The sequence below is a fragment of the Poeciliopsis prolifica genome, unplaced genomic scaffold (assembly GCF_027474105.1).
Source record: "Poeciliopsis prolifica strain line A6 unplaced genomic scaffold, Auburn_PproV2 SCAFFOLD007, whole genome shotgun sequence".
Classification (NCBI taxonomy): domain Eukaryota; kingdom Metazoa; phylum Chordata; class Actinopteri; order Cyprinodontiformes; family Poeciliidae; genus Poeciliopsis; species Poeciliopsis prolifica.
The window spans coordinates 15747606-15765925 of NW_026562382.1; the positions used below are offsets into that span (position 1 = coordinate 15747606).

Genomic DNA, 18320 nt, shown 5'->3' on the forward strand with positions numbered 1-18320 from the left:
TGTATAATAATAATATAATAATAATAATATTTTATTTTATTATTCATTTAAATAAATTATGTTTATACCATAACGTAGAAGTTCCTTTATGTAAACTTATCTACTGCCAATAAAGTTATTTTGTAAAACCAGCTGACTCCTAGAGTTCCGATTGGAACTCCTGTTGCTAGGCAACAAGGCTGTGCTTGGCTGGGGTTGCTAGGTGACGGCAGAGTTCCCGGTGGCTTAACGTTTGCATAAAAGGTTCAATTTAAACTGATATGAGAAACGTAATTTGTTTTTTATACAATGCAAAAAAAGTGACAACGTCAATTCACATCTGATTCAACCTGCAGATAATAGTAAAAGTTTAAGCACAAAAATACTGAGTGCTTTGGAAAAATCTCTTTAGCAGAACAAGTTTCCAAAGAGTTATATCTACTCCCAACAAAAGCAGACAAGGAAAAAAGGAGGTCACTGATAAGGCGTTGTTCTCACAGTAGTTTTGCCAGAATGAGTTTTCCAGAACAGCTGTGTGGTTTCAGCCTCCTTCTTCTTCCTCAGGAGAGACGAAGAGAGAGCGTCGTAGTGACTGCAGCCCTGCTGCAGAGACTGATACTCCTCAGTGAGCTGGGGAGAGAAACAGGCTTTCAACACACCCTCCAGTAAATAAACCTGTAGTTAATGGATTATGGGGGAAAGCTGAAACATAAAATTGAAAGAATAATAAAAATAAGTAGTAAAACTGAGAGAAATTGGCTTTGTGCTCACCACGTCATAGCATGTAGCCATTTTGAGCAGCACTCTGCTGTAATGGTGGAGCTGCTGCAGAGGCTGGTAGAACATTGAAACCAGATCAATCTCCTTGCTGTCAGACTGGTCTGATCCACACAGCTGGGAGAGAGCAGCCTGCTGGCCGCACAAGCACTCCCTGCAGGGAGAAACGCAACAACTTTACGTTTTTACAGCATCAGAAACAAGCAGCAAGAGTGATTTTTTTTTAGCAAATTTTGGTTAAACAAAGAGAAGACTCAGAGTGTTTTCAGCAAGGCAAGCAGGGGAAGTTGGTCTCCTCCCATGAGAACAGTTAAAGTAAAAAAAGAGCCTACAGTGAGAGTTTATGAAGTGACTGGAATCCACCCATTACTTGAAAGTCGCCGACTGCAGAACAATACCTGAAGGCAAGCACAGAGACAGATTTCACGTTGATTAGCAAAACAGATGGAGGGAGCAGAGCACAGTCAGGAACAAATCTTTATCCATTTTTATACTAAAAGGTATTTATTTAAACTATTTATTTAACTATAATTACTGGAACCTTGGCTAAAGATGTGTGAAATCCTACTGTGACCTGTTGGTTAGGTCTGTGGGTTTAACAAAACGTGTTCATCACACTTTTTTTACACAAAACCATTCTCAGATAATGAGATTTTAATTTGTTCAGTTTTGGCTCTTTTGAACCCGAGTCACTTTAAATCCAAATAAGCCACGCCCCCCAAAATCAAAGTCTACACTCAGACATGAAAATGACTGCAAACAGATGCATAAATATGCAATAGTACAGCTTTGAAAAACAGAAGTGGAGCCTCCTGTACAACCAACAGTAATCAAGCAAGTGGTTTCTGTATAGTAAGTCAACAACAAAGCTGTTGTCTTTTCCAGCAGCCATTGTACAGCAGCGGTAAAACCAGCTGACCAAATGTGCTAGAGATCCGCTTGGGTTGCTAGGTAACGAGGATGGGCTAGGCGTCTGTCAAATGTGACTCAACATTTGGGAGGTTTTTGAATCGTCTCATTTTACAAATTCCAAAAACTACAAACTTATTGCCAAAAAAACTGGGTGGTGTTTTGAGTTCTGGTTGTTTTTAAAAGCAGTGAAACATAAAAACATGCAAAATGTGAATTTTGCATAAAATATCCCCTTCAAAACTTATTTCTCTTTCTGTGTGATCAGCAACTGCATAAACACTAAATAAAAAAATGAAACTAGCAGTTAAAGTCAGCATTTGTTCATCAGTTTGGCTTAATAAAATTCTTACTTTTTATACGTCTCCAGAAAATGTTCAGAGTGTGTCAGCAGAGGAAAGGAAGTTACATCACGGCTCTGGGCGTTATGCAGGAAGTAGCTAAGCGCCGTGGCGTGCCGACCAATCAGCTTGCTCAGCTGAATAAAACCGTCACAAAGTAAAAAGAAGAGGTGCGTGCATGGATCCCCCAACGTCTGACACGCCGTCTCTGAGGGAACGAAACCACATCAGATCCTCTGCTGTTCCTGGATTCAAGTTTGATCTCAGGTTGAAGCAGCAAAAAGTTCTCACCCTTTTTACGCAGCGGTGCGATGACGACCCTCCGGACGTCGTTCGTCCAGCAGGAGAACCGCCTCTCGCTGGAGGCCAGGTCGTGGATGGCCGCGATGAAACCCATCACATTGTGATCCGTCAACGCCGCGCACAGCCGGCCGCCGCCGCTCACGCTGCTGATGTAACTCATCTGCACACAGACAGATGGAGGAATAAGCAGACGAGAAACTAAACGATTAATCGGATTAACTGTGATTAATCGAGTATTGAAATAATCAACTAATCAATTTAGTGATGTTAGTAAAACAAATTTAGCTACAGACTAACAAATTTACAAACTGGATAACTGGATAAGAGAACAAAAAAAACATTTAGTAATTGATTAATTATTAACTGAAGCAAAGACTCGAAAAAAGGAGATTTGCTAAAACAACAACACACTCAGAGCTGTGATTCAGTCAAAACTGTACAAAAATATTTATATTTTGCATTTAAGTTAAAAAAAATCTTAGTCTATATGTTTAATCAAAACTTCTTCAAGTAAAGTTTTAGCTTCACCTGGTTCAAATTCTGCCAATTATTAAAAACAGATCCGCCTCACACTGTCTCAATGTTAACCCAGCAGAAATTATTGCATTTTAGGCAATAAGATAATTTATTTGCATTTTTAATGCATTTTCAATTTAGTATAAAAAAGACTTAAGAGTTTAGATGAAAAAATTGCAGATTGTACCATTTTTTAAATTCTGATTAATAAATTAATCATCAGACTAATCAATAACTGTAATAATTGATAGTTGCAGTCCTAATGCAGACATTACAGAAAGAAAGAAATACTATTTGATACTTGATTGTTGTCTCTGAATATGTGGTGAACAGAAATGTAGCCAAAACAGATCATTGACTGCAGATTTTAAAAAATTAGACCCAGATGTTTTTTAAGCTTTTTTTTATGGCCTGATAAATTAAAAGATTAGACTTGAAACACAAACACTGAATATATGAGTTCTGTATTTAACACATTTTATTAGAAATATTTCTGCAGTTTTCTCAGACATGTCTGACTTCTCAGTTCATTCCTCCTCCATACGTTCAGAAGGAAAAACGCTCCACCCATTACAGGCTGGGTTGTGCTTGAATCCACGAACCTCGATGCAGAAGGGCAGCAGCGTCGGTCTGGCCGTGCAACTCTTCACTTTGAGGGGAGAGCTCTGACTCGAGCTTCGGCTCTGCAGGTTCTCGCTCTGCGCCAACGGTGACTCGCTCTGCTGGCCGCAGTACAACAGGACCGGCTGGACGCAGTCGCCATCCGCCAGGAGGAGGGAGTGGTTCTGACCGGCCGACAGATCCCAAACCCGGAGACCGTCTGACAGCTGCAGGAACCAACCAAGAAACTGAGTGTGGATTCATGAAAATCAAAAAATGTGTTGTCTTTTGTTCAAGATGCACACTTTCATTCTCATCAGCAGCATAAAATAAATGATAAAACTCAATCAATTAAAGCTACAGGATTTTCATATTTGTTAAAACTGTCATGAAAGTTTGTTATGAAACAGATAATCTATGAAAACACAGATCTCCTCCACCTCCTTCCTTAGCTGCTATTAATTTCTGCAGAAATGCAGCGATCCCGACCAGAAGCAACCAATCACAAAGCAGTCACCGGGCAGAAACTCAACATTTGAATGTTTTTCTGACAGCAGAGCACAACCTGCCCCAGAGCTACAAGGATTTGGGAGCTGAATTTGTTGCAAGGCTGTGGAAATCTCAAAGTTCAAAGAGTAACCATCTACAACCAGGCTGGTCCTTCACAACATGCTGCAGCTTTAATTTGGGATTTTTAAGGATTTATTTGGACCGTTCTTTAGTTTAAGGAGAATATGATCAAATGACAAAACACTTTTCTGTAATTCACACAAGATCTAAATTATACTCACAGTTTGCTAATAATTAAACACCACAATTATATTTTGTTAAATGTCTCTGAGTGAGTTCAAGAAAAGCTAAAAATTAAGAAATCTGATGAATCCTTACCAGGAAACCAACAATCTAGTAAAGTCTGACGAAACCAAGTGATCAAATATACAGTCAGAATTATGCTGGCTGCCTGCAACATGTGGTTTCTCTGCAGAGAAACTTATCTTTATATCACTAGATATGTGTGTATTTGAGCCTCTATGGATAGGCTACATTAGACTAGAGTAGAAAAACAACTCAGTAACTAAATAAATGACCAAAGCATAACATTGAGATGACGTAATAGAAAGGAATCAATGGAGATGAGCCAGATGACCAAACCTTTGCTAACTGAGGGACAGTGAGGGGGCCGTCGACACGGCCGAGCTGCCCACACAGGTTGCTTCCCCATGAATAGACCTGCAACACACAAAAATTATTTCTTTCTACACATCTATTTCTCGGGGCACAACTTTATTTTTCAAATCCTCAACATCCATCAGCTCACATTAATGTAACAAACCAAAAAAAACAAAACATCTTGAGCTCAAATTACACTTTAGATGAAAGACTGACGTAGAACGGGTTTGATGGATGGTTTGGCTGCAGGTTGTTGTTTACATCTGGTTACCTGACACTGTGCAGTGAGCGCCAGCGAATGGTGGGACCCTGCAGCAACTTTGATCACTTCCTGCCCTGTGAGGGACTTGATGCACAAAGGCTGCAGCCTGAACACACAGAGCAAACACAACCAAAGCAGCTGTGAGAGAAAAATGTGGATATCAATGTAACTATAAGCAACAAGAGTGTTAAAGGGGATCTATCATGTAAAATTTACTTTTTGCACGTTTTTGTAATTCCCTCTGAGTCTCAACTCAAGTTCAGAAATGTAATTTAAAATTTTAATCACAATATTTTTCAATATTATTGTGACAATAAAAATGGTGATTAAAAACTATTAATATCTTCTTTAGGTAACTGTAAAGCACAGCACTTATTGATTTGAGTTTGATTCAGTTGATTCTGACAGGAGCTCACAATAGGCAGAACAGACTGAAGTCTTAGTTTTTGCACAAGAAATGTGATGAACCTGTTTTGTAAAACTCATAAACCTGGTTAAGGAAGATTAATGGGTTGCTTTTAAAGCCGTGGAACAAACCTGGCCAGCTGGTCTCCGTGTCCCAGTTGTCCTTCAGACCCGCGTCCCCAGCTCCAGACTTCTGTCTCCAGGGACGGCAGCCCGTCTCCTGAATCATCTGGTCCTGCACCAGCACCGAGCGACCCGGAGACACCCTGCCGCCGCCTCCGTGGCGACCCTGCATGAGAAGAAAAAACACAGACATGAGCTCAAAACTGAGATAAATCCAAATGTGTTCAGGTTCTGTAACGCTGGAGGTTCTGAGCTTTGCCCCAGAACCTCGTCATGGTTTCTTCTAGATTTACCAGAACAATTTTAGTGAAATTCTGGGGGAATCTAGTAGAAGACGAAATGGATCATGACTGGTTTTTTTCAGTTCTAAGAATGAAAATAGCAAAATGTGCAAATCTTCTGTGAAAAAAAAAACTTTCCTAAACAATAAACAGTCATTTAATGCTGCAATTGAATATTATTCCACCAATTATTCAGACAATTTGTCAGAGAAAATAAAGGTACTTTCTGCTGATTTTTAATTTAGTCACTTAAGCTTTTTTCATGCAAAATTAGAAATACATTAAAAGATACAAATAAACTAATAACTTAATTCCTGTATCAAATAAGAAAATTAACATTTATTTCCTAAAATGGAAAACATGACAATTGGTTAGGAAAAGATGCTTAAGAGGCTTTTTTATTTAGCCATTTAAATCAGATGAAGCTAAAATTGAGGAGTTTTGGGTCAAACAAATTTAGATTTTTTATCATTTCAAATGTAAAATGTATATATTTTTTGTACAGTTGTGGGTTAATATCTCGTCTGAGTCTGCATACTCCACTTGATGATTAATCGATTTCTATACTATATTATGTCAATAATTAATCGATTAATGGTTTCAGCCCTACACTTATTCACAAAATACATTAACCAGAAGGCTTTGAGGAGTTTGTATTATTTGTGGTTATGTTGTAAATCCTCAGCTGACAGGACGTTCACAGAAACAAAAGCTGATAAATTATTGAACCGATCAACAAGTGAGGCTGTTGGCTGACTTTCATTTTTATGATCCTGAAACTTCTGAAAACCCAGAAAACGGGAAGTTGATCTGCCAGCCCTGCTTATTTTATCAAACCTAATGATCCTCCCTGTTTTCCAGCTGATTTATAAACTGCAAACACTAAAAGTGGAACTGGGTTCATTTGGTCAAATGTGAAGTCGTATGTTTTTCTCTTTAACTTAAAAATGTAAGTCGAAACATTTATTCTCAACTGTAAGCTGTTCAGGTTGAAAATCTCTGACTGGGGTAAAATTTGTCGAGAGAGAATGAATAGAAAAGTTTGTTGACACGCCGTCAAATACGGAAATGGGAGAGCAGAACGAGATCGAAATCATAATTATGCCCCATCAAAAGATCAAAGTTCTACCAAATCCAAATAGAGCTGAATTACCCAATAATTAACATTTTCTACTTTACTTTTACATTTCTGAAACAAAAATATAGAAAGTTTTAGTAGTTAATTAATTGATGCACTGGCTTCCTGTATCAATGCTGAAGGCTTCAGGTATTAATCCCTTCATCTAAATCATACCAAAAAAAAAGCGAATATCCCAAACAAACAGTCCACCCGTTCACACCCGTCCGATCGTACCGTGGGTGGGGGTTCCAGGAAGCGAGCGTCTGCTGCTCGCCGCGTTTCCCTTCTGGTGGGCATTTGTGAGGCTGCAGCTGAGCAGCGCCTGCCTCTCCCTCTCCACACAAAGACGAACTTCTTCCAGACACACCGGCGAAGACGAGAGCGGTGCAGACGCCCCGCCGCTGCTGAACGCAAGGTCAAAGGTCAGATACTGAAGCATGGATTGTTTCCAGCAGGCATTTGCTGATAAATACAGGGCTTCTGCTTCAATTTAAGGCTTTTTAAGACCATTATGCACCTTTGGGCTAGCTAGAAACCGTATATTAGCTGCTATTTAGCGGTAGCCTCAACCGCCTAGAGACTCAAATGTTCACCTGATCGAAAAGTATCACGAGAAACAAGACAACAGAATTTACAAGAATAAATTGCCCTGCCACAATAAAATGTATGATCTGTGACAAAGCCAACTTACATTTTTATTAATTTAAGACATTTTAAGACCTTATAACTTCAGATACATGAATATTTGTGACTTTTGAACATCCATAAACATAGATAAGCAGGTTGTTGTTGGACTGGCATAAAAGGTGCCGTCAAAGCAGCTCCAAAGACGTAATATTGCCAGAAAACAGTGGAAAATATATAAGAAAAAGTTGTTTTAATGAGAAAAAAGCTTTGATAGATTTATCAAGATCTGATGTGAGCAGCTCAGCAAGTAACTGTGGTTCTTTCTTTGAAATGAATTCAGTCATTTAAAGAATTTGTTTCAACGTTATTGAAAATAATTTAATGCAGATGTGATAAAAGATCAAGTATTTTATTATTTGTAAAACCAATACTAACTATAACATCAGATGTTCAGTATTTCTCATTTTAACAGTTTGATTTAGATTTATTATAAATTTACAACTTCATGCTTGAATTAAAAACAGACATAACAGACCTGCCCTAACGTTAATCAGCATGAATATTGCTGCGTTTCTATGTTTCTCTCTGATTTATGACATTATGTTGTTTGATGTTTTAATATTTTCTGAACAGGTCATTGTTGAAATGAGAATTTGTTCTCAATCAAATTACTTGGTTAAATGAAGAGTAAATAAATTAATAAAATATACCAATTGGAGCTCGAAGAAAAAGTTGAGGAAATAGAAAAAACCCATTTACATGAATGCAAAATGTTCATCTCTTCTGACAAGTCGAAATATTAGCAACATTTTTGAAAACTGAACAAAAAATGTTGAAAAAAATAAACTGAAGAAGTGAAGTTAGCAATGTAAAAGGTTTTACTATGTTCAGCCTAAAATGGAAATCCAATTGAATCATTTGGACTTTTTCTCTTTTGGGAATCACACAGACTGAGCAGTAAATGTTTTTAACTGGGTTAATAAACTAACTGGGAAACAATAAAATGCTCTGCAACAACTAAACTTATTAATCTGCTTTGATCTTCTGGGAACCTTGTAATGAACAGATGAAGTTTTAAATATTCTCAGACTGAAAGTGATTGGTTAAGCTGAAGCTCATCTTACTTGTTTGTCTGAATCTTGAAAATTGAATCGTCTTTGTAACTTGAAGCCAATAAATCTGAAGACGGAGTTGAAGAAATGCAGCTGTCCTCTGGATGATAGGTTAAAATAGAGAAGAGGAATCATTACAGGAAAGAAGACAAGATCCAAACAGAGTGAAAAAAAGAAATCCGAACCGAACCTGATCCGGTCTGGCTGCTCACTGAGTCGGTGTCGCCCGTCGCCGTGGCGTTTTGTGACTCCGATTGAACCAAAAGTTTATCAAGTAAACTCTGGAGCTCCAGCTCGTCAGAAAACGCAGCGTCCTTGTTGGCGGCCCAATCCGACGCTGGATTAGCTTTTGAGCTGCCGTCAGTCTGCGACACGCACTCCGCTCTGTTTTCCTCAGCCTCCAGCCTGCTGCATGCTGGGAAGTTTCTCCTGACGGTTCAGGGAGCAGAAAAAGGAGACAGAAGGAAAAATATCTCAACAGTCAGAAACCACTTCTTTTTTTCTTAATATGGAAGATGGAGGACATGCAGAGTTACTGTTTGGGATTAGATCTGCTGTCATCAGAGAATGAAGATAAACTGGCTGAGGAGCCACGGCTGCTGCCAGATGACATTCCAGCCGGATGGAGCCGCGGCCTGGGAACCCGTCTCCGGGAAGGAGTCTGGAATGCACATCAAAGAGGAGAAACACACAAAAGATAAGAACTATGACAGCACTTTTCACATCCTCACACAAATTATCCACTACATTCAAGCTTTGACTAGGCCTCTCTAGAACATTCACCTACCTGTCTTTTTGAAGAAAATCAGATTTTTTTTTATTTTTTTAAACACCAGTGCACTCAGCAAGATGAATGGATGAATACAACACCAGGTTGTTCAGGTTGTATTAGTTCATTGCCCATTGTTGTTGCGAAGCAAAGGGACTTCTGCTATCTTTAACTTGCAGCAAACAAAAATGGCATCTCTACCTCACTTCTTGTGACTTCAGAGAGCTCCACCCCGAGCGGACAGTAGACCGCGTCGTCGGCTGTAACCAGTTCCTCCCTGTCTGCCAACGGGCACTGAGGCGATCGACCCCGCTCCCTGATTTTCGGGGTACTCTGAGCGCTAAAGTCCTGAGCAAGTAAACTGCGTACAAGTGCCAGGCTGTGGTAGGCACCACATGCCACCTACAAGAGATGAAACAGAAACATTAAGGGTTTACACCTGGTAGTCCAGTAGACTACCAGATTGGGGACCAAAAGTTTGCAACATTTGCTACATCTTCAGATGGTCTGATTTGGTTTCACACTGCGTTGTTAAATGATCCAAACTAATTGAAAAACTTGTTCCCCTCGTCGCCTGTGGTGGCGCTGCAGCATGAACCACTGAAGGAAACGACAAAAAATTCTCTGAAGAAGACACAGAGTGCAACTTCTTCACATAATGTAAACAAATATGGAGTAGCGTCAGATTTGAGCGGCTGCAGGACTTATCTTTTGTGCTTGGTTAAAAACCAAGAGCCATTTTTTCCACTAGACTCACAGGGCTGTTTAGGTTGAATTTACCCACAATGCATTGTGCTATAGTTCTGTTCCTGCTTTTAAAGGGATTTCAGGTTCAAGCCACACATCAACCGAACTGAGTCCCCGGCTTTTAAGTGAACTAGATTTTCCTTGTTTAAGTCCGGCCTGGTTTGGTCCGGCTAACAGAACTCTAGTGAATCCACAATTGAACTCTGACATGGACCAAAAACAAACTGCCTAAAAATCTAGCGGTTCAAATGTATATATTAATTTTTGTTTAAATTTTGTGAATAAATAAGATGTGCTCAGTGTCTTCCTCAGAGGTTTTTATGTTCTTGGTGCAGCGCCACCACAGGCTGGGAGGTGTAGTGTGAAACCAAACTGTAGCAGCTGAAAACATAAATGCTGCAGTTTGGTTCCCAATCGAACCGATTCTACTGGACTATCTGGTCTGAAAACACCTCAGAGACAGAAAACCATTTTATATACATCACACAAAAACAGCAAACATATTTCTGACCTGAATCACATGTCTGCCTGCCAGATGTTCAACCTTCACAAACGGATAACAATGAGAGTCTGATTAATCAAATCCAATAGAAGAGGAACTGATATTCAGCCTAGAGGATACCTTCTGAGGTTTCCACACAGGGAAGGTGTTGGTGACTAGGCCCAGCTGGCAGCCGCTCCCCCAGGCCCACAGCTCGTTTTGGGCTGACAAAGCCAGGCTGTGCTCCCGTCCACAAGCGAGGCTCACGACCCGAACAACCACAGGAGGAACGACCTCGCTGTCCACCACGGTGACAGGACACGGCTCAGGGACTGTCACAGAGAAGTCTTCACTTCATTATTGCCTCAATAAACAGAAATATAGCAATCAAATTAAACTTTTTAAAGTCAACTCCTGTCATGAAATCAGTGTTTTGAGTATTTCGAGGACCAGCTTTAGATGATGTGTGGATTTTTACAGTTTGTTACTTTTTCCGTGTTTTTTTTTTTTTTTTAATATTTAACGACAGCCCGAGCAGCTAGGACTCAAAGTTTAATGACGCATCGAGAGTCTATAAGAGCGTACAAACAGAATAAATTATGCAAGGCCAAGAGCCTTTTAATTAAATTATATTTTCAAGACGCATGATGCCACTTTTTATCAAAATAACTATGTTATCTTCATTAAAAATGCTGTTTATATCTAGGATTGTCGTAATAAGCTATTAATTGCATTATAAATGAAAATGAGCCAAATAATTTCCATTTGGATAATTCATATTTTTTTGAAGGATTATTTTGTTTGTTATTGCTTTTTATTTATTTTTTGTAGTTGCACTTTATTTAGACATTGTGCAGTTTCATTTATAAAATTAAACTTAATCTTTGAGAGCAAATTTGAATTAACTTCAAAATATTACTTGAAAATTGTCTCAAAACAACATTATCTTTTATTGCAATAACTTATGGAACTATTTATCATCCAGTAAGATTATTTATTCTGACAAGTCTACATATTTAAAAGACATTTTACTTTGTAAATTGAAGCCTCTGTCTCTTTAAGAAGCTCCTGCTCTTTCAAGCACTATGCTTTCAGTATGTCATCACAGCAATGCCTTTCCATTATGCCATTGGCAACAGTTCTCAGGAGCTTTGGACTGAGAGGGCTTGCAGTTTCACCAGGTGTTTGCCAATTGCTGCTGCTGCTAGTCTGGAGGAGCTGAGGAAGCTCGACTGAGACTCCAAAAAGGAGTTTTGGAAAAGATTTAGGGATTCCTCAAACATGCATGAAAGAACAACATTATAACATGATTTAAATATAAAATAACATTGATTTTACGTTATGCTGCCCCTTTAAAGCACACATTTATACCAACAATGGGTCTGACATGATGAAATAAACAAACCTGAGGCTCTGTCTGTCTGCCCACACTGTCCTGCAGTGTTCTCCCCCCACATGTAAACGCCGCCCTGCTCGCTTATCGCGGCGCAGTGGAAGCCCCCAGCGGCCACATGGACCAGCGTCCTCCCCAGCAGAGAGGCCTCCAGCACCGGAGCCGACACCGGGACGCTCACCCCCCTCCAGGAAAGCTCCCCGAACGAGAACACCAGACCCCCTGGAAAAAACACCAATCTGGTCACTGCAGAACAGAGGAGCAACTGGTTCAACACAATGCACAATTTATACGAGCTGCTTTCACGACTGAAATGATTCATCGAATTAATCGAGTTTGTGACTAATCGTGATTAATCAATTACGGAAATAATTGTCAACTAAAACTTATTCCAGTCATCTAAAAAAATAATAATAATAATCCATCCAGATCAGCTTTACACTGTATTGATGTTAAGTCTCGCCGTTCTCAAGTGTCCAAAAAGCTTGTTAGAAATCAAAAACAAGATCTTGGCAGCACTCCAAGACGAGTCCCTAAGTAGTAAAGTAAACATTAAAAACGCACCCTGTGCCAGGAGGATGCCGTGGTTTTCCCCCAGGGAGACGTGCATTACAGGCCTGGACAGCAGCACTGTCTCTGGGCAGAGCTGCTGGGTTCCTCCCCCTGAAGGCCAGACATGGAGGAGGCCTCTGTCTGGAGGCTGGAGGCCTCTCTGATCCGCAGGGCTGCCAGCACAGAAACAACAACATTTAACTGAGCACAAACGCAAGTTAGAACAAATGTCGCAGTTGGTTATTAAATAAAAGACAGGCAAAAAGAAAGAGAAAGCCATCAGAAAGTGAAAAGATTGAAGCGAGAGGTTGCATACCATCTCGTTCATCCCTAAAGTTACAAAGGCTTATATGGGATCTGCACGCCCAGACATGCTAACACACTTGAAAGAGAAAACGGATTTAAAACTCAAACGGTCGCTATACTTCTGAATCCTAGTAAACATAAAACACAGTCCTGTAAACAAGAAATGTATTAATTATTCTCAATATATTGCAAAAAAAAAAAAACTGAGCCATGTTGATCATTTTAGCTGAAAGAGAAAATAACTTTAAACTCTCTTAAGGATTTTAAGCTTAATTTAGAAGCTACTAAACTCAAGGGATAAACTAATATTATGTCTAAGAATAAAATATAGCAAAAAGCCTGTTTAAAATGAAAATATCAAACATGTTACTAGTCATAGCATAAAACATTTAATTTCTCTGTAAAATAAATGCAAAACATTTCATAGATTATCGGGAAATGTACAAAAAGATTATATTTTATACAGTAGTACTGCCAAGTTTTTTTACACAGAACATTGGCCAACTGGCGATAAATTTATATTTAGTCATGATTGACTAGCAAGCTAGCAAGAGTATGTTAACAGCTAGTTAGCGTTTGCCTCTACAAACACCTTGAGAACACAATATTTACCAGAAAAGTCCAACAAGAAAAATTAACTATACAGAATGTTCAAGGTAAAACAAAATACAACAAAATTTAAGACCAGTGGTTATCTTATTTAAGACCAACACAGGTTTTCTATAAGGGATTAAAGTTTTTTTTAAGGTCTTAATTTTAGGTCGATGATTTTAACACTTTTTAAGGTTGCATTGACGCCCTGTTAATTATACAATATTTTTCACTTTAACAGGCAGAAATATAGAAGCAAAAGGCTTGCGTTTGTTGTGAACCAACATTAATACACAAACCTAGTTAAAAGTAGCTCTATGAGACTAAAACTGAAGCCCAACATCCAAATTTTAAAAAGGGTGATTTCTAGTGGAAACAGATTGTCATGGTTTGCTCACCTTCCTTCTTGTTTCTCCATCACTTCATGCTCTCAGAGCTCCAGCATCGTAAATAAATATATGTTTTATTTATGAACATTTTATTCAAAACTCATCTGTTGTCTCTTCTGATTCTATTCAGCTGACATAAAGAGAGGAGCCTCCTCCGTCCTGAGTTGATGCCTCTTCTACTCATTTGGATCCAAGTTCTTGTTTGTTGAACTTCTGCTCAACAGATAAGAGATTAAGACACTGTCAAAATAAATCATTAATTAGTTTTTAACTTTTACACATCTCGCTTACAGAGTCCCTACCAATAACTTTTGAGGTTCTACTGGATCATATTCAGCACCTTGCAAAAGACGCACAAGTCTTTTGGGGTTATTGTCAACCACCTTAGAACATCTGAATGCTAAAATATTTACCCACAATTCTTAGCAACAAAGCTAAAGCTCCACCAAACTGAATGGACACTGTGTGTGAACACCAAATTCCTCGTATCTTGTAAAGCTGACACCAATAAAGACAACTATCCCCACAGCATTATGCTGCCATCACCATGCTTCATTATTCAGGAGGTTTTCTAAACTGACAAAATTTCTAGTTTAAAATGTTATTTTTTGGTCGGGTACCTTAAAATGGCAGCAACGTACCAAAAAGTTGCTTTCTAACTGCAATTAAACAAACAGAAGAAGATCACTTTTCCACAACTATTTAACGTGTCGGAATTTCAACATAGACATTGTTTGCAGTACTTCTTACAAACATACTTTTCAGTTTCACTTTCCATAAGCAACCATTTTAATTAGAGCTGCAGGCTCTACATATAGCATTTATTTTATTTTCCTTACATGTGTCTGCTAAAATAACCATGCTTCCAAATAAATCTTACTATTTTGATCTGAAGAGCAGCCATATTGAAACACAAACATATCTGGGATAGTCAGGGTAGCTCCCCAGTTCCTGGTGGGAAATTTGACTTGCAGGTGATTTTTCCAGGTGACTGGGACGTCAGAATGTCCCAGTTCTGAGTACAACTGGAACACAGCATATCCCCACAGCATGATGCCGCCATGTTGTTTTCAAAATGGTCAAACTTTCCTGTACCGACTAACCCACTACTAAAAGTTATTGTGAAGTTTGTTTTGATACTGATGTTGACTGAAGGTGGAGTTTGTGTACCTTTTTTAAGTGCAAAGGTAAAGAGGACTAAATTACATACCAGATTTATCATTTTTATTATTATTTTAGCAAAATCCAAATACATTAAATACCCTCCTTGCAATAGCTTGTAAATAGTTGCTGAATTAATAATAGTCTGTCTTTGTCCTTCCAAACTCTACACAGAGAACAGATTTATGATCGTCCTCTCTCCTATCTTCATGCAGGATGCTCCGTAAACAAACCACTGATTGATTACAACAGCTTGATTTATTTATTTACTGGTAAAGTCATTCACACTCAGAACTTGCTGACAGACATGCGTATTAAGGCTTGACAGCAGAAATAAACATTTTCTCCTTCAGTCCACTTGTTCTCTACTCTCACAGAAAGTGAGCCGCTTCTGTCAATATACAGTGCAGTCGAATAGCGATTCAAACTGAGCGGCTAGCGCAGCTACCGAAGCTAAACCAGCTAATTAAACTTACCAGCGACTCCATCAAACTCGGCTGGACGTGAAGAAGCTGTTTGACGCGGCGCCTTTCGGAAAGTCCTTTTATTCCGGCGTGACTGGCACCGCTGATACGACGAGCTAATGGGTTTACAGTGATTAAATCACTGCAGGAGTTCAGAAAGCAGAAGTAGACTTGATGTTGCTGGGAGGGACGGAAAACTGTGCGATGGAATCCGCGCAGGGACAAACATCGCGGTGACGACACACCTGTAACTGCCGTTGATGAGACTGTGACAGAAAAGCGATGGTGTTGGAAAGAGGTCCCACTCCGATGGCATTATTACTGCCGTCAGTTGTACAGATATTCTATTCTACTAAAGAGGGCATACTCTGATTCAATTTCAGGAACTGTGATGTTAATGCATTGGACCAGGCAAGAATATAAAGTTTAAATAAAAATTATAATAGAAAGTTTTGAATTTGTTTTCTGCCTTATTTTTAAAGCTTAATTTACACATTTTTGATTTATGAACAATTATATATAAATAAATGATTTAATGCTACTTTTTTCACCTAAAAATTATCCTTTAATTTCAGTATCATAAACAAAACTTTACCATTTTACCTCTTACTGTGTTGTGATAAACATTGTTTAGAAATTCTTATACTGTGTAATTTAATAAGGTTTATTCCTGAAAGTCTGATAAAACAATTTTGTTATATTTTAGATATTTTTTATGACTTGTAATAAAAAAAATACATTTCAGCTGTAAAATTTTATACTTTATCCTGGAAATTGAACCACAAATATAGATTTTCCATACCAATAGTAGATTTTTGAACATTTAATGATTTTTTGTAAAGTGTATCATGTATAATAATAAATTAGATAATCATCCATGAGAATTATTTATTTGCTTTTCACAATCGACTGGCAATGCATGCATCTGAACAGCAGAGGTCTCACTCATTTGAGCTGCAAAGCGTCCAGACAGGACACAACATATTTGTGACTCTAAACAGGAGGAAATAGAAGGAAATACTTGTATATACTTGTCATTCAATGCTAAACTATAAAGATCTGACTCAATGAATGGGTAATCAAAACTAAATGAATAAGAGTTAAGGCATTTTTAAAATCATTTTTATCAAAATGATTGATGGTTGGAAAAATAAAACAAAGGATAGAAGTGGAAGTATTTGATGTTCATTGTTTTTTCCAGGTTTAATGTCAAGCTGGAATAGATGAGATAATGGTAAAATGACAAGATTTATGGAAGCATAACAGTATCTGCTTAAATAGGACAAATGTAATTGGTGATATTTAACCGACATGTTTTTCAAAGTGAAGACAAACGAGGCGAATATGTTTAAAAGTTTACTGAGGAACGTGTAAAGAAATGACTTCCACAGAGAGTCACTGGGAAAAGATGTGATGGTTGGAGTCATGCCTCAGATGGTGATCCTCTGATGTAATGCTCCTGCAAATTGTTCTGTGGAAATAGGCGTTTGTCCTAAAAATCTTGTCTGTCAACAAATAATAAATCATAATATCATCAGTAATTTTTCTTAACTCTTGAGGTTTGTCTTATAGACTGTTATAAAGATTAGTTACTATGATAAAGATGCTTTTGGTTTCTTTTATTTTTTTAAAAATGACACTCAGTTTGTATTTTTACCAATATGAAGACTAGTCCACTATTTTAGGACCAGCCACATTGGTTTTCAGAAGGTAAAATGTGTTATTTTTCCTTTTACTGTGGCTCACTGCACTAAATTAATATCTACATATCCAGTTTAATTCTGTTAACATAACTGTTCTACCACAGCAGCACAGCTACGAATGGTAAAAGACTACTTAGTGACATCACTCTTCTGTGAACTCATACCAGTTGATCCTAACATCTTTCTCTCACACACTGGTCAAGAGAGTCCATATGTTTTGTTTTGTTGGTCCATTATGCATTGAGCATGTGCTTGCCTACTCATATGGAGCAAATCACTTCCAGTTCAGACTTGTGGGAATTGAAGCAGTGTCTGGACACAGCTTGTGTCTTTTTATCTCAACATTGTGCACATGTATGAATTTTCCTGATGTAAACAATAGCCGTGTTTGATTTCAGGGACTGCATCCTTCGAAGGACAGATTTGTATATTGATTACATCATAGCACGGCAACGAAGGATGTCTGAATTTGAAGACTCCTTCAAATGCCTCCCTCTCTTCATCAGATTTGAAGGATGGGTTCGATGTATCCTTCGCGGTCCACCATAATTGTGGCTGGGCGTTCAGGGAAAGTGGCAAGGGCAGTGAAGAGCAGAAAATTATTTTGCAATATTACACTTAAGTGACAACATAATTTATCTTTTTTTTGCATATGGCTGTGTAAGTCTCAAATAACTGCTCGGTTCATCAATACATCACCGACTGCTATATTGTGTGGACATTTTTGGACATGTATAATCTGTAATATTATTGTTTCCAGAGTTCTGTTTGGTTGTGGAGTGATGGACCTGGAGCTGTCCGGGCACATCTGCACTTCGCACCACCCACTTTGGGTACTATTTACGTCCTTACGTAAAGTCTGCATTTTTTCGTCCAACACAAAATTCATTGCTTGCAAAAATGTGTCATCAGTGTTACGAAATTTAAGAATTTTTTTAATGCTAATTTCCTCTTGATAGTTATTCTAGTGGAATGAAACAAACAATAAATGAAGTAGTTCATGAATCTTAAAAATGTTCTTCATGCTATTAATAACACCAATTGTGAAATTATTCAAATATGGTTTTTAATTAAATTAATATCTTCATAACCAGTTATTTTGGTGGATGGAGTTAGGAGTTAATTGAGTGTAATTTCTGTTAGTTTTTGTCTTGATTCTACACTTAAGTTTGTGAAAACTGATGTATAATTTAAGTGATAAAATAAATGTTTTACACAAAAAGAATGATATGATGAAAA

General features: G+C 38.2%; 1 protein-coding gene across 6 annotated transcripts in view; it reads right to left on the reverse strand.

The window, feature by feature from the left end:
• LOC129361134 (alsin-like) overlaps window positions 1-15659 on the reverse strand; it is a 28790-nt gene extending 13131 nt beyond the window's left edge. For 3 of the 6 annotated variants that reach the window (XM_055031837.1, XM_055031834.1, XM_055031835.1), the window contains exons 1-20: window positions 15391-15658; window positions 13763-13966; window positions 12480-12640; window positions 11928-12137; window positions 10664-10854; window positions 10553-10585; window positions 9496-9696; window positions 9062-9186; window positions 8716-8954; window positions 8538-8625; window positions 7021-7190; window positions 5395-5551; window positions 4867-4963; window positions 4578-4655; window positions 3428-3652; window positions 2298-2469; window positions 2019-2214; window positions 1089-1154; window positions 751-910; window positions 478-609 (exon numbers count right to left, since the gene is read on the reverse strand). In XM_055031837.1, coding sequence (XP_054887812.1) covers window positions 478-609; window positions 751-910; window positions 1089-1154; window positions 2019-2214; window positions 2298-2469; window positions 3428-3652; window positions 4578-4655; window positions 4867-4963; window positions 5395-5551; window positions 7021-7190; window positions 8538-8625; window positions 8716-8954; window positions 9062-9186; window positions 9496-9696; window positions 10553-10585; window positions 10664-10854; window positions 11928-12137; window positions 12480-12640; window positions 13763-13782 — 2721 coding nt within the window. In that variant the 5' untranslated portion in view covers window positions 13783-13966; window positions 15391-15658. Of the gene's footprint in view, window positions 1-477; window positions 610-750; window positions 911-1088; window positions 1155-2018; window positions 2215-2297; window positions 2470-3427; window positions 3653-4577; window positions 4656-4866; window positions 4964-5394; window positions 5552-7020; window positions 7191-8537; window positions 8626-8715; window positions 8955-9061; window positions 9187-9495; window positions 9697-10552; window positions 10586-10663; window positions 10855-11927; window positions 12138-12479; window positions 12641-13762; window positions 13967-15390 lie in introns of all 6 variants that reach the window. The other 3 variants (XM_055031833.1, XM_055031832.1, XM_055031836.1) reach the window with 3 other exon arrangements.
• Window positions 15660-18320: the final 2661 nt, after the last annotated feature.